General features: G+C 52.3%; 1 protein-coding gene across 1 annotated transcript in view; it reads right to left on the bottom strand.

Moving 5' to 3' along the window:
- The window catches only part of Pygm (glycogen phosphorylase, muscle associated), a 15,908-nt gene extending 5,889 nt beyond the window's left edge, over positions 1–10,019 (bottom strand). The window contains exons 1-17 of the mRNA XM_021191156.1: positions 9,472–10,019; positions 8,404–8,505; positions 8,239–8,317; positions 8,020–8,123; positions 7,657–7,788; positions 6,000–6,111; positions 5,825–5,907; positions 5,299–5,442; positions 4,920–5,012; positions 4,574–4,720; positions 4,246–4,409; positions 3,730–3,844; positions 3,113–3,214; positions 2,714–2,861; positions 1,501–1,559; positions 1,250–1,391; positions 339–546 (exon numbers count right to left, since the gene is read on the bottom strand). Of these exons, the coding sequence (XP_021046815.1) occupies positions 339–546; positions 1,250–1,391; positions 1,501–1,559; positions 2,714–2,861; positions 3,113–3,214; positions 3,730–3,844; positions 4,246–4,409; positions 4,574–4,720; positions 4,920–5,012; positions 5,299–5,442; positions 5,825–5,907; positions 6,000–6,111; positions 7,657–7,788; positions 8,020–8,123; positions 8,239–8,317; positions 8,404–8,505; positions 9,472–9,714 (2,177 nt within the window). The 5' untranslated portion in view covers positions 9,715–10,019. The remainder of the gene's footprint in view (positions 1–338; positions 547–1,249; positions 1,392–1,500; positions 1,560–2,713; positions 2,862–3,112; positions 3,215–3,729; positions 3,845–4,245; positions 4,410–4,573; positions 4,721–4,919; positions 5,013–5,298; positions 5,443–5,824; positions 5,908–5,999; positions 6,112–7,656; positions 7,789–8,019; positions 8,124–8,238; positions 8,318–8,403; positions 8,506–9,471) is intronic.
- Between the last annotated feature and the right edge of the window lie 5,413 nt (positions 10,020–15,432).

The raw sequence follows: 15,432 nt of genomic DNA, 5'->3' as shown, positions 1-15,432 counted from the left end.
TTTTGGTTTTTCGAGACAGGGTTTTCTCTGTGTAGCCCTGGCTGTCCTGGAACTCACTCTGTAGACCAGGCTGGCCTTGAACTCAGAAATCCGCCTGTCTCTACCTCCTGAGTGCTGGGATTAAAGGCGTGCGCCACCACGCCCTCCTCTCTTTAACCTTGTCTTTCCCTCTGTTGTTACTCCTTCTTTCTCCTCTCTCTAACCTTGCTTGCCACAAGCTCCCTTTCTAGTTTCCAGGGTCTCAGCAACCATAACTAAGATGTTGCACAGGCCGGCCAGTCTCTCCCAGCATGCCTCTTGACTGTGAGCCATTCACTCCGGCACTCCTGCCCCCATACCCTCTCTGGTCCAGCCTTTCCACGTCCTCCACTCGCATGCCGAAGATGAAGAAGTTCTCCTCCCCCGCCTCCTCTGCCATCTCCACGTTGGCACCGTCCATGGTGCCGATGGTCAGAGCCCCGTTGAGCATGAACTTCATGTTGCCAGTGCCTGAGGCCTCGGTGCCCGCGGTGGAGATCTGCTCTGAGAGGTCGGCAGCGGGAATAACTGTGGGGTGACAGCAGAAACCCAGTCAGCCCCAGGAAGAGCCCTGCCTGGCTGAGTTAGGGCCCATCACAGTCTCTCATCCTCAATCCAGCCTTTTCTAGATTCCAACCTGAACCGGTCCCTCTGCTGCTTGTGTTGTTTGACACTGGGTTTCACCATATAGCCCTGGCTAACCTGGAACTCCCTGTGTGCACCAGGCTTAAACTCACTGTGTGATCTTTTCATTGATATAGTTTTTTCAAGTTTTATTTGGTTTCCTTGTACATGTCTGATATGTGTCTGCATGCATGCGCGCGTGCACGTGTGTGTGTGTGTGTGTGTGTGTGTGTGTGTGTGTGTTCCTCGGTCATTTTCCATCTTATTATTTTTAAATAATTTTTATTTTATCTTATTTTATTTTGTGTGGATGGGGCATTTTGCCTGCATATGTATGTACCACATGCATGCAGTGCCTGAAGAGGCCAGAAGAGGGCATCAGATCTCCTAGGCTGCAGTTTCAGAAGGTTGTAAACTGCCATGTGGGTGCTGGCAATCAAACCCAGATCATCTGCAAGAACAACCAGTGCTCTTAACCATGGAGCCATCTCTCCAAGTCCTCCCATTTCTTCTTTACCCTGACCACAGGCCAGGAAAAGATGGCTAAAGCCTCCTCTAGCACTGAGCCAGCCAGCCAGAGCTCCCCTGCAGCCACTGCTGTACGCACCTTTCTCAGCCAGGGAGACTCGGTAGTTCTCCAGGAAGATCACTCGGAGGCGGTCTCCTACTGCAGGGTCGTGGTTGACCACATCCCCAATGGCAGTGATAAGCTTGATGATCATCTTAGCCATGTGGTACCCGGGTGCAGCCTGTGGGGCAGTCTGGGGTCAGTGTTTCACCCTCCTTCCCACACCTTGATCTTGTGACTGCCCAGGCATATGTTCAAGACACAGGGCCAATCTGCCCTAGGTTTCTCACCTTGCCTCCAATCATGATAGTCCTCGGCACCATAAATCTATTGGGCTCCCTTTTGATGCCTGTGGAGAAGAGAAGCATCAGGCCTGGATGCTTAACAACACAGCCAGCCACAGTCAGGGATGTTACAGCATGGGCTGGTCACTTTGTTCTATGGCTCTCAGGTCTCCTTCACTGAGCCTCGGTCTGTTCTGTGATGTGGGATGTGATGGTTAATGCTGTTCACTTGACAAACTCTGGGGGAGGCAGGCCTCTGGCCATGTTGGTAAGGAATCGTCTTGATTATATTAATGGAGGGGTGGGGACGCTTTTCCCTAAGTGGGGTATTCTGTACTGTGTAAGAGTGGAGAAAGCAAGCAAGATGAAGGAAAAGTCACTGGCTGCCAACTCTGATGATCTGAGCCCAAACACACAAAGGATGCACAAGGTAGGAGAGAATTAACTCTCGAAAGCTACCCTCCACAGGTATGGTGCATCATGGCATGCACACATACATACAACACGCAATAAATAAGTAAATGTAAAAAAAAAATTATATAAGCACGGAGGATCTGCCAGGCGGTGGTGGCACACGCCTTTAATCCCAGCACTTGGGAGGCAGAGGCAGGCGGATTTCTGAGTTCGAGGCCAGCCTGGTCTACAGAGTGAGTTCCAGGACAGCCAGGGCTACACAGAGAAACCCTGTCTTGAAAAACCAAAACCAAATCAAAACACACACACACACACACACACCCAGAGGATCTGACAGGACAGTGCATGTCTTCAGCCCCAGCACTCAGAAGGCAGAGACAGACAGATCTCTGTGAGCTTAAGGCCAGCCTGGTCTACACAGTAAGTTCCAGGCAAGCTAAGGCTACAAGGCAAGATCCTACCTCAGAGAGAGGGGGCAGGGAGAGCCACTGGCATGCATGCATTAATTCACTGCTCTCATTCTCTGCTCTTGACTGAAGACAGAGTGTAACTAGCTGCTTCAAGTCCCTGCTGCCTTGACCTTCCCACAGGGGCAGGCTGCCATCGGAAAGGCTAAGCCACGCAAACCCCTTTTTCCCCCAAGTGCTTTTGTTGGAGAATCTTATGACAGCAACAGGAAATGAAACTAAGATGTGGGAATACCACATCTTTTAGGGTAGTCACCAGCCCCCAGAAGATGTCACTGGTGGTGCTATGGGAGAAGCCAGGCCCTGGGGACTGAGTCAGGTGGGTCCCAGCCACTCACGGTTATACAAGGTGATGATGTGAAGGCAATTGAGAAGCTGGCGCTTATATTCATGAATCCTTTTCACCTGGACGTCGAAGAGCGAGTTGGGGTTGATGTGGACTTTGTATTCCCTCTCGAGGTACGCAGAGAACTTCAACTTGTTTTCCTACAGATCAAGGAGGCAGTGGGCTCACCAGAGGGGCTTCAGCTTCAAAAACCCTACACTCTCATTGCTTCCGCCTCACGTAGACCCGGAAAGCAGATGCTACGAACGACTTTCCTCAGCCTCCCACCACGAACGGCCCGGTAGGAGAGATGGGCTCCAGTGGCCGCTCCTGACCCAGCCATCAGACCCCTTCCTGTCCGCTCCAGATGCTAGCCCTGAGGTGGGAATCCCAGGTTGCCGGGCCTCCCCACCTGTTTCACTTTGGCCACGTCACGGATAAAGGCTTCATCATCCACGTAGGAGAGCAGCTTGCGCAGCTGGTCCAGGTCTGAGATGTATTCCTCACCAATGCGCTGTGGAAAGACAGCTTTCAGCCAGGACCGCCCCATCCTGGCCTCCGTTCCCCAGGCTAACTAGACCCTTCCACCTTGGTCCCTTCCCAAAACCTCCTAGCCACAGGAAAGTGAATACAGTCATCTTTCTCCTGCACTAACACTGAGCCCCTCCGGTGACTGTCCACCTGACCCCAGCAGGCCTCCTGACCTCTGCCCTTTCCTTCTGTTGGCCTGACCTGGTCCAGCCTCCTCACCAAACCTCTGCCTCTCTGCAGTCTCCTTTCAAATGTGACAACACTTTCCATTAGACTGTGAACTTTAGCAGGTTGGCCTCGATAGCCAGGTCCTCCATTAGCCAGAGGGCAAGCTTGTTTAAGTAAGAAAGCAGCGGCCCTTCCTCCAAGTGGATGCCAGCCTTGGGAACACAGTACAGGATTGTAGTCCTGAGCTGGGGCCATTGTATAGGGAGCTACACACTTGACTATCTTGTAGTGACCTCTATTGGTCCTATCAGCCATACCGTGATCTCTCACCTCAGCAATGACCTCTGCCAGCCCAGGGTTACACAGAACCAGCCAGCGCCGCGGGGTGATGCCATTGGTCTTGTTCTGGAACTTGTGAGGCTCCAGCTCATAAAAGTCCTTGAAGCTGCAGGTTAGGATTGGGTGAGGGTCACCATTAACCTGAAGCGCCGCCCTCCTACCTGGCCCCTACTTGAGGTTTTTTGTTTGTTTGTTTGTTTTTCTGAAAGAGGCTTGGATGCAGGTGCCGACCTGGGGCAGGTAGGGGTGCTGAGTGTAAGAGGGCGTCATCTGGGACAGGACTGTACTGGGAAGAGGCTAGTGTGTTCTAAGAATGGGTCACCCGTGAGGTGGGTGAGATGGCTCAATGTGATGGTCGCTTGCTGCTAAAGTCTGCCCTGAGTGAGCAAACAGGGTGGCAGGTCACTCAGGGGAGGGGTCTGCCCAGGAAATCCTGGCTGGTGTCAGGTGAAGGGGCGGGGCCTATACGCAGCGGAAGTGTATAGCGGGGCTTGTGGAGAGGCTTACATGGTTTTCTTGAGGATTTCCGAATGGATGCGAGCCACACCGTTGACTGCGTGCGAGCCAGCAATGCACAGGTGTGCCATGTTGATGCGTTTCACCGCTCCTTCCTCCACGAGTGACATGCGCCGCAGCCTATCTACGTCCCCAGGGAAAGCGGCCGCCACCCGCTGTGCCCACAAAGAACCAAAAGCTAAGACCAGGATCCGGACCCAGGATTAGTCTCCAGCCCCGCTTCCCCCGTGCCCCCCAGCTTCCTCAACCCCACAGACTCAGCCCATAGGCTTCCTGACTTCAAGGCTGGGGCCCCTCTCCCACGCCGCCCCCAGCTCACGTTAAGGAAACGCTGGTTGATCTCGTAAATGATCTGCAAGTGGCGGGGCAGCAGTGTCTCCATGAGGTGCACTGGCCAGCGCTCCAGGGCTTCAGGCAGCACTGTGTGGTTGGTGTAGGCACAGGTCTTCACTGTCACGTCCCAGGCCTGGGGTACAATGCAGGAAGTCGGGACAGATGATCTCCACACGCTGTGTGGCCAATGGCACCCCCCAGGGCCCAGCTGGGTTTCAGCGAGCCCTTTGGTCCACAGTCTTTATTCAGCCCACTGCTGACCTTCCTCCTCACACCAGGAAGGAGACCCTGGGACAGAGTGGCTCCTGTAGGGTGAGGTGGCTGATACCTACCTTGTCCCAGTCCAATCGTTCCAGGTCCACCAGAATCCTCATCAGTTCTGGGATGGCCAAAGAAGGGTGGGTGTCATTGAGCTGGATGGCCACCTGTAGGGGAAGAGTGGGTTCCAGACCAAGGACTATTGTGAATGCGCCTTGCCCCTTCAGAGTCCCCAAAAGGCCAGATGAAATTCTGTGACTGGGCTGGGACCAGCTGGAGCTGGTGGCAGCTGGAGTGGTGTCCCTGGTGCCTGAAGATCCTGAGCTGAGCAAGCCAGCAAGCCATCCCCACCTCATCCCCATACACTCCACTCATCTGTGAAGTGAGGCTGGAAGGAAGAGGCCATGGGACTCCAGAGGGAGGGAGACAGAGGCCTTCAGGCCAGCAGGCTACCTTATCAGGGAAGGCATCGAAGTTTGTGCGCACAGGATCACGGCTGCCAAACTTGGAGGACTTGAAGCGCCGGATGATGTCCTGGAGGGTAGCAGCCACCACAAAGTACTCCTGCTTCAGCCGCAGCTCCTTCCCTTCAAAGAACTAAGGTGCAAGGCAGAGTGCAGTTGAGATGGCAGGGGGTGGGCCCTAAATGACTGTGAGTGTGACCAGGAGAGCCCCTACCACACAATGTCCCAGAGCCCTAACCTGCCCCCACCTTCTGGACCTAGGGGTCTTTGCCCCACCAAATAGCTACAGCAGATGTATCAGAAAGACACAGATGAATGAGGAGTCCTGTGAGTGTCCCCCAGGAAAACAGTTCTCAGAAAATGTCATATCCCAGCCCCTCCCTCAGGACTCAAAGGGCTTGATAGGACACACAGGGACAGTAATAAAGGACTAGGACAGTCGCAAAGGTCCCCTAGCTCCCCTGTCCCTCCCCAGGGATTTGGGCTTCCAGTCTCCAGTCCGAAGGGCAACGCACATTATCATTGGGGTACAAAACACGCGAGATGTTCTCGGCCAGGTTTCGGTCCAGCACAGCCTGGATGTAGCCGCCAACATTGACTGAGGGACAAAGTGGGTCAGGATGAGGCTGGGGCTGGGCATGGGCCAAGCAGGGGTAACAAAAGCTGCTAGCTACCAGCAAAGGGACTCACAGTCCTTGAGGTTGAAGTCGTTAGGTGCCTTGGCCGACCAGAGGCGCATGGTGTTGACAACATTGTTCCGATAGCCGGGCACAGGAGTGTCATAGGGCATAGCCAGCACTACCTACAGGGGGTACCCGAATCAGAAGCTGGACAGGCTGCCAGGGTCCATTCCTGAGTAGGGCCTGAGTCTGGTTTGTGGGGCCTCTCCCACCAAGAGCTGAAGTTCAAATCGCTGCCATTGAACTCTGCCAATGCCCAAGGGAGACTACAACCCCCCCTGTGGGGCTTACTAGCTGGGTTCCCAGAAGCCTTGTCACTGGAGAAGCTAAGACCAGAGGATCACAAGTTCAAGGCTTGTGTAGGTTACCGGGTGAGTTCAAGACCAGTCTGGGCAACGTACCGAGGCCCTTGTCAAGTAAAAAACAAGGGGCTGAGGATATAGCTCAGTGGTACATTACTTGCCAAACAGGTGCAAGGGCCTCTCAGTCCCCAGTGCTGCAGTCAGTAATTACATAAGCCTCTCCAACATCCCACGGGAAATCCCAACACCTGCCTGCTCTGACTGTCATGAGGATTATGGGAAGGGAGAGAGTGACAAATGCAGAAGCCAAAGCATGCTTCTGTCGTCGGTGGCTGCTCCACAGCCTGGCCTGATCAAATGAGACCACACTGGACTCAGGAGAGGGCTGGGGGATCTTGGGTCCAGGATGAAGATCACACAGGGGTCAGTTCTATCCAGAGCTCTTACATCTAGGTAGCCACTGGGCTAGTTAGCAGTACCCAATGCCAGCCAGCCCCTCCTCCCATGATCTATAAGTACCAATTTGCTACACAGAACTGCCAGCTACCACAGTGCCAGTGGCACCTCCAGAGTAGTCTCTATATGGGGCCTCAGCTTGCCTCCCAAACACCAAGTGATACCCTTGATGGGGCAGAAGGGAATGAAGGTGAGAGAGACAGAGGGACTGTCTGAACAGACAGCAGGTGGAAAGCCAGAGGGAGCCAGGTCTGCAACTTTCCAGCCAGAGCTAACTGTGCTAGGCTGTCTGAGGCACCTGGCGCGTGCAACAGCAGCAGCCCTGACTGTATCAAAGAGCAACAAACGCCATGGCCGAAGGTCTAGGGGTCCCCATGCAGCCCTGGAGGAGACTGATAACTGCAGCCACACGTAGGAGGGAGCCACGGACTGGGGCATCCAGGTGGCTTTCAGACTCTCTCAACTTGCTGTATGGCTGTGAGCATGCCAGTGCCCAGTGCCACCTAAGAGGCCCCATTTTCTTTCCTGCCTCTCTCTCGGGGCTGCTGCCTTCATCAGATCCCCGGCACAGATATGCAGAGATGACTACCATCACTGCGATGTCTTGTGTCAAGAAAAGGAGTGTCAGGGTGGAGTGCTGCTGGAGGAGGAACATTTCATTCCTCCTTCCAGGGGTTGAACTTTGCCTGCCCTCCTGGATAACCCTGGCTGGCATCTCCCCGCTCTGACTGTGTGACTCCAGTAACTCTCCTGACCTTTCTGAGCCTCAATACCCTCCTTTGTAAAATAGCAGGGGGTTCAGAATCCTTCTGCCTCTTTACCGTGTCCTGTTTTCTTGGGGAACTCCCCTTCCTTTCTGCCTCTTACCGAGTGCCCCCCCCCAGAACCTGTGGCCATGTTCATCCTCACCTGTGTGTCCACCCACTTGGCACCCTGGCTGGTGTGCTCCACTCGGCCATAAAAGTGCACAGGCAGCGTGAACTCTGGGCGGGCCTTCTCCCAGGGGTTGCCATAGCGAAGCCAGTCGTCAGCTTCTTCCATCTAGAGGATTGGGGAGAACGTAGGTGACAGGAGCTCCAGGTACTCACCGTACTGTGGGTCACCCAGCAGGACACAGGAAAGGATCACAGGGGTCCCCAGGTTTTGAAGCAAGGGGCAGGAGGAAAGGATGTTTACCTGGGAAGCTGGGGTGGGTTCTGGACCTACCCAGAGAGAGATGACCGAATGGAGAACCTCTCTATTGTGACCAAGCACCACGAGGTTGGGGCTTACCTGCCAGCCCCCACAAATCTTCTGATTAAAGATCCCAAACTCATAGCGGATCCCGTAGCCATAGGCAGCGAGCCCCAGGGTGGCCATGGAGTCCAAGAAGCAAGCTAAGCATACAGAGGGGTGAGCATCAGTGGTCCAGCGTGGCATACAGAGGGGTGAGCATCAGTGGTCCAGCGTGAGAAACTCCTCTGTCCCAGCCCCCACAAGCCATGGACTCACCTGCCAGGCGTCCCAGGCCTCCGTTGCCCAACCCTGCATCCTCCTCAATCTCTTCCAGCTCCTCCATGTCCAAGCCCAGCTAAGGGAAGGGGAGGCAGCCATCAGGCCCAAGTGCCAGCATAAGACAACCCCCCCCCCCCACACAACCTAAAGTGCTTCCCCCACCTGGTAGGTGGCCTCATCACAGGCGTTCTCCAAGGCCAGGTTCACCATGGTGTTCTGCAGTGTCCGGCCCATGTAGAACTCCAAAGACAGGTAGTAGATCCTCTGCCCAGAGACAGGCAAACGGGGAGGAGGGATCAGGGCCACCCCCACTGACATTCAGGCAAGAACAGCTGGGTCTGCACCTCTCACCCTCCTGCCCTACTGCCAGGCCCCAGCATGTCTCATCTCTGTCACCAGTTCTTTTCTGCCTGCTCAGAGTAGCTATTTCAGACTTTGGGGCCCAACAGAGGTGTTGGTTCCCGTGTTCCTTTGAAATGTCTTTCCATCTGGCTTGGCTTCTCTTCTAGAGAGTAAGGCTGGCCAGGCCCTATCTCAGGGGTTAAGGTGCTTGTGAGAAGTGGGGATCCCTTTTGAGGTATTGAAGCAGCTTTGAGTGCTCCCCCAGAAGACCTTGCCAAAGCCCAGAGGAAAAAGTCATTTTCAAGGTCACACAGTGACTCAGGGCTGGAACTGCCTTCTGTCTGTGCTATGCTGTTCCCCCTCGCCCCTCAGCCTCAGTCCAGACATGAGCAGAAGCATGAAGATGCTGAAGGCACGGCCTCCCCATTTCCTGGGGCCCTCCCTGCCCCTCCCCAGCTCCGGTTGTGAGGTATTAGGTTCCTGACATTTACCAATGACCCTACCAGATACTTGATACCTGCGACGCCAGCTGCCCCAGCTTTGCCCTGCCTGTGGCACACGCAGACTGTACCGTGCATACATCTGATGACATGTCCTTCCATGCCAGGTCCAAATCAGGCCACAGGGGTATACATTTCCTGCCTACCAGCAGCCCCTCCAACCCTGGCTAGCACGTGTAGCCTACTCTGAGCACCCTTGGGTCTCCCTCCTCCGTATTCTGTCCAGCACCCCTAGATCCTCCAATCCCAAGCTCCTAAAACAGCAATTTATTTTTCTGAAGAAAACTTGAGCCTCAGAAAGGGGCTGCCACATGCTTGAGATGTCTCAGCTCTCTGCCAGGCCCAACTCCCCGCTAATTCCCACCCAGGGTGTCCCCTCCTGAAGCACCTTGGGGTCCTTTTCGTAGTAATGCTGCTGTGTGCGGATCCAACGTCCCACGAGGTGGTCCCGGACAGTGTGGGCCAGTGCAAAATAGTAATCTCTCGGAGTCGCCACGTTGCGATCCTTGACCAAGGTGAAATGCAGGTGGCGGTTGAAGTTCTTTTTCAGCTCAGACACATTTTCCACTCCGGCTAAGCCACGAACGCTGATTTGCTTTCTCTTATCCTGGTCTGAAAGAGGCCTGGACATGGCTGCGGGAGGGTGGGCCGAACTGGACAGATGATGGCCTCCTCGCTGCCTCCAACCAGGGAGTGGAGCTGCCCAGCTGTGAGGGGATTTAAAGCCTGGCTCAGGGCAGCATGCCACGCCTCCCCGGACGTGGGAGGGTCTTGGCCATGAAGCTCAGGGAGCTATTTTGGGGGGAAGTGGAGAGGAGAGGGAAGAACAAGCTCTCCACAGCCCAGGGAGGGGTGTGTTCACAGCTGACCCACTTCTTCCAGGTTTCCTAAGCCTTCTGGCCTTGTCCACTGGCCCCTGGCTTTTGGAAGACTGGAGCAGGGGGAATAATTTGGAAGGCCTGAGGCTTGCCTAAAGCATTCTGGTTGAGACTTTGTCTAAGACATTATCCAATCTGGGCCCTTTCTTGAGCTACAGATGAAAGGTGGGAATAGATTGCAGATCCTCTTTCGAGAGGCCAAAGGGTTGTCACAAGTACGGGACACTTTCTCCTTTCCTCCGAGCAGCAGGGTTTGCGCGTGACATCTGCCTAGAGTACCACCACTGGGGCACAACGAAGTGGCTATCAAGCTGGTCACAGCCACTTCTCACTGGGACACATAGTTCATGGCTGTACTGAGATATGGAGGTTGTAAGCATGGGCAGCAGAACCATCCATCAGCTGAGCGTGTGTCCTAAACAGAGGCACTGCTAGTACAGAAGAGGCTGGCAGCCATGGAGATAGACCAAGCCCCTGGGTTGCAGGGAGTGCTGTGGGGGAGGAGACTTGCGGGGGTGGGGTGGGGTAAGCCACTGCTTTCACCCCACCCCCACCAAAGCCCGGTACCTCTGAGCTTCCCAGTCAGCTGTCCTTCAAGCAGCTCTGAAGTGACCTTTTCCAGAGGGGATGGTCGGGTTACAGGACAGCTTTGGCTGAGGCTGCAGCCTGAAGCAGGGGCTACTGGGAACTATAGTCCTGTGGTCTGTGGTGTGTGTGTGTGTGTGTGTGTGTGTGTGTGTGCGCGCGCGCGCGCGTGCATGCACACACACATGTGCGCATAAGACAACAATCCCCAGGAGTTCGTGACACGGGATAAATGGGGTGTCACCAGCCTGGAATGTTCTTAGGAAGCTGATAGAGTAGGATCGACCATAAGTTCAAGTCTTCTTCTATTTTTAGTTTTCATTTTGTTTATGTGTGGTGTTTCAAGACAGGGTTTCTCTGTGTAGCCTTGGCTGTCCTGAAACTTGCTCTGTAGACCAGGCTGGGTGCCAACTCAGAGCCCTACCTGCCTCTGCCTCTCAGGTGCTGGATTAAAAGCGTGCGCCATAATAGAGGGCTGGGACAATGCACTCAATTTCTATCATCACAAAACCCAAGGAACTAACCAACTCTTGGATAATAGCGGGAGGTGACTAGAGGCTCTCTCTCCTGTTCTCACGCAGGCTCTACAGTGGGTAGGTATTTTTCGTTAGCTCTGTGACTTCAAGGAACCTCTTGTTACTGTTTTCCACTCACCCACCCGTACTAGGCCCTCCCTTCTAGTCTTAGGCTGTCTCCATTTGCAGTCCATGTACTGACCCAGCACTATCCTGCTGTGTGTCCATAGGCTGATTGTTTTACTGGACTGAATCTTGGACTCCTTTATTAAAAGTATACTCTTGAATAAAATTCCTGCCTCTTGAGCTGTTGCCTCCTAATTGTGGGGTGGAGGGAAGACAGACATTAGCTCCTGCTTCTTTGAGGGAACAGAACCTAGGCTCTCAGGCTAATTCAAAAGCTGGCTGTGCCTCCAGAGTAGCAGGCTGACTGAGAGGAAGAACTGGGTGTTCTACTCTGAAGGCCAAGAAGTTGGATAACTACAGGATGCTCCTGAACTGGGCTCTGGGATAGCCAAGCAGTTTCTGAGAACTTTCTACCCTCCAGCAGGTGGGGTTCTGGAGTCCCCAGGGTGCTCAAACTGTGTGGCCTAACCTGCAAGCCACTCAGGTCTTTTCAGGCTAAGCTCTGACTGCCCCTACCGTGGGCACAATGCCCTGCTCACTTCCTGGAGCCAGGTTATCAAATATAGCAGCCAGGAAGCAAACACAGGTGCTTACACAGATGGAGTGGGAATATAGCATGGACATTTTTTCTCTACATTTTCCAGTGCCTAGGACCTTGTGCGTGTTAGGCAAGTCCTCTACACAGAGCTACGTTCCCCCGCTCTACTTCCAACTTTAATTCTTTAAGTTGTATTTACTATTGTGTGAGTGTGGAGAGATGTCAAAGGACAATTTTTGGCAAGTTGACTCTCCTTCTACCTTGGGTTCCAGGGACCAAAGTCAGGAAGTCATCGGGCTTATGCTTTTACCCAGTGAACCATCTTGCCAGCCACGTTTTAGTCTTTCATAATTCTCATTTTTTCAGATGTTTATTAGCATTATGTACAAAAATGGTTTTCATTACATCATGCATATATATGTATGTATTTTGATCATACTCACTCCCCATCTCTCTCTCTTAATGGATCTCACTTCTGATTCTCAACTAGCCTGTCTGCTTCTGTTGTGTGCGTGTGTGTGTGTGTGTGTGTGTGTGTGTGTGTGCGCGCGCATGCGTGTGTCCCAGTGAAAACCACTAGGGCACGAGGGCTGCTGGCTTATAGAAGCATGGATGAGAGGTCTTTACTGGAGCATGGACATCTTTTTTTGTTTTCTTTTAAGATTTATCTTATGAATAAGAATATATTGTAGCTCTCTTCACACCAGAAGAGGGCATCACATCTCATTACAGATGGTAATGAGCCACCATGTGGTTGCTGGGAATTGAACTCAAGACCTCTGGAAGAGCAGTAGGTGTAACCACTGAGCCATCTCTTCAGCCCGGAGCATGGGCATCTTAACAGTGCCTACCCCACTGCAGGAAATGTCTGTTCCCTCCCTTAGCAACCACCCAACTACCCACTTATCACCAGGGAGGACTAGAGCCTTGGGAGTCTCATCCCCTTCCAAAACAGGATGTTGGCAAACCAATCTTAAGTAGTTAATCACAGCTGCTGGGAGCTCAAGACTGCCCTGAAGACTACATGATACCCCACTCTATCCTCCAGCTCCTATCTGTGCCCTGTTCCATGTCCTCTAAGCCTTGGGGTTAATAGATCATTCATGACTGAGCATTGGAGTCACCCTCAGCGCTCTGACAGTAAGGATCTGCAGTGTGCTCCCTCCCTCCCTCCCATGCAAACAAAGCCCCTGGGGCTAGAGATGACCCAAGCAGGTTGAGTACTTGCTGCTTTTCCTGAGGACCCAAGTTTGGGTCCCAGAACTTGTCAGTAGCTCCTGTACTGCAGCTCCAAGGATCCAGTGCCCCCTTGTTAGCCTGAGGCAGCTGCACACAGCATACATGTACACATACACAAAGGTAAACTTGCTGAATGTGGTGGCACACACCTTTAGTCCTAGAACTCAAGGCCATGCAGATGTCTGTGAATTGAAGTTAACCTTAATACTAATCTATAGCCACAATTATTGAGAAGGCAATTTGATGAGACCATTTCATTAAATTACAGCAGTTGTTTCCCAAGTAGGACCTAAATGCTCCTTAATCATGAGCATTTAACTAAGCTTACAGTACCATATGTGAATTTCTTCCTGTGGAGGTCTCCAATTTCCAACAGTGGCTGATTGCTTCCAGGAGACTTGTCCCTGTTGCAGGGGAGCACAGCTGCAACCATTCTCTCGCACCGGCCGCAGAGCGCCTTCTAGCACTACAAGACAGGCTTGCTCTTCACTTCCAGCTTGTGATGGTTTAGGGCCTCTGTCACTTTCTGTGTGCATGCTAGAGGGCTAGTGTCCTGCTGTATCACTCCCCACTCCGTCCCTGGGACGGGTCACACTGAAACTGGAGTTAGGAAAGTGATCAGCAAACTCCATGTATCTTTATGTGCCAGTTTCATACAGGTTCTTGGAATCTGCCTCCTGAGTGATGGGTGTGCACCACCACTGCTTGGCCATCACAGTGATTTATTTCTGAGACTAAGACAATTACTTTGCAGAAACTCAACATTGGTTCAGGTAGGGAGGCTAGGTTCTAATTAGAAACTTACTAAAACTTCAACTTGGTCTGAGTTGGATGTATTTTCAGGGATCTGGGAAATGAAGTACCCATGTCCCTGAGTAGAGGAGGGTAAGGGGCAGGAGGGGTGAGAGGAGTTATGTTTGAGACTGTGGGTCTTATGCTGAGATAAACAGAAATAAACAGATAGATTCCACTATGTGGTTCTGGCTGACCTGAACTAACTATACCCCAGCAGGCCAGCAAGCTGCAGGAATCCTCATGTCTCCTACCTCCCCAACACTGCTATCACAACTGAATTTATTAGTTCTTTAGAATTTGCCATATTTTGTGGCAACTTTTTTTTAAAGATTTATTATATGTAACTACACTGTAGCTGTCTTCAGAAACCCCAGAAGAACACATCAGATCTCATTATGGATGGTTGTGAGCCACCATGTGATTGCTGGGATTTGAACTCAGGACCTTTGGAAGAGCAGTCAGGACTCTTAACCGCTGAGCCATTCTCCAGCCCCTTGTGGCAACTTTCTCATAAAAGCTTTTGTTTTGGTTTTTCGAGACAGGGTTTCTGTGTAGCCCTGGCTGTCCTGGAACTCACTCTGTAGACCAGGCTGGCCTCAAACTCAAGAAATTCGCCTGCCTCTGCCTCCCAACTGCTTAAAGTGCGCCACCACTGCCCTGCTTCATAAAAGCTTATTTGTGTTGACCATGGTGGGTTTTTTAACAGCCTTGGCTGGCCTAAAACTTCAACTTGGCCTCAAATTCAAAGATCCTCCCGACTCTGCCTTTAAGTGCTAGAATTAAAGGGTGCACCCCTGCACCCAGCCTTAGACCTAGCATTTAGGTTTTGAAAACCAAGCACAGGCCCTATAATGCTTGGCAATGTTTGAACAGTTGTTTCACCATCATTTCTGTTTTTGAGACAGGGTTTCTGTGTAGCATTGGCTGCCCTAGAACTTTTGGTCGCCAGCCTGCCTCTGCTTCCCAACTCACCACCATTTTGTGGTTTCCAGCCTCTGCTTCTACTGCACCTCATTCTAAAGCTAGCTTGGGTGGTACTATCCCCTGGAGGGCTAAGGTGGCCAGAGCTTTTTAGTCACCAACCATAGCTTGTTATCCATATTACCAATTCACACTCCATTTGTAGCAACATGCTGGGGCCACATAAACTCCATTACAACTCCTCTAATCCAACCTGCAACCAACAGCAAGAGGAATGTAAATATGGCCCAACACACTTGCAGACCACATATTACAAAGCCAAAGGCCAAACAGCCCTGCTAAGTCAAAGGACTACACATGCTTGTCACAAACCTTATCCAGTGACTTTCTGTAACCTCCATATCAGGATCCCCCCTCCCTCTATTCTACACACCCTGTCTCAGCATAAGATCCAGTCTCAAACATAACTCCTCTCACCCCTCCTGCCCCTTACCCTCCTCTACTCAGGGACATGGGTACTTCATTTCCCAGATCCCTGAAAATACATCCAACTCAGACCAAGTTGAAGTTTTAGTAAGTTTCTAATTAGAACCTAGCCTCCCTATCTGAACCAATGTTGAGTTTCTGCAAAGTAATTGTCTTAGTCTCAGAAATAGAGACCTCATGCTGTTTCTACTTGGCATGTCCCTTGCCAAAGTCTGAGGAGGTAGGGATACTTCTGCCAGCATCTAACACTGGTGTCTAGTGAAGCA

Source organism: Mus pahari, chromosome 1, assembly GCF_900095145.1.
Source record: "Mus pahari chromosome 1, PAHARI_EIJ_v1.1, whole genome shotgun sequence".
NCBI lineage: Eukaryota > Metazoa > Chordata > Mammalia > Rodentia > Muridae > Mus > Mus pahari.
The sequence above is the reverse complement of the archived record's forward strand: the minus strand, read 5'-3'. Positions and strand labels throughout refer to the sequence as shown.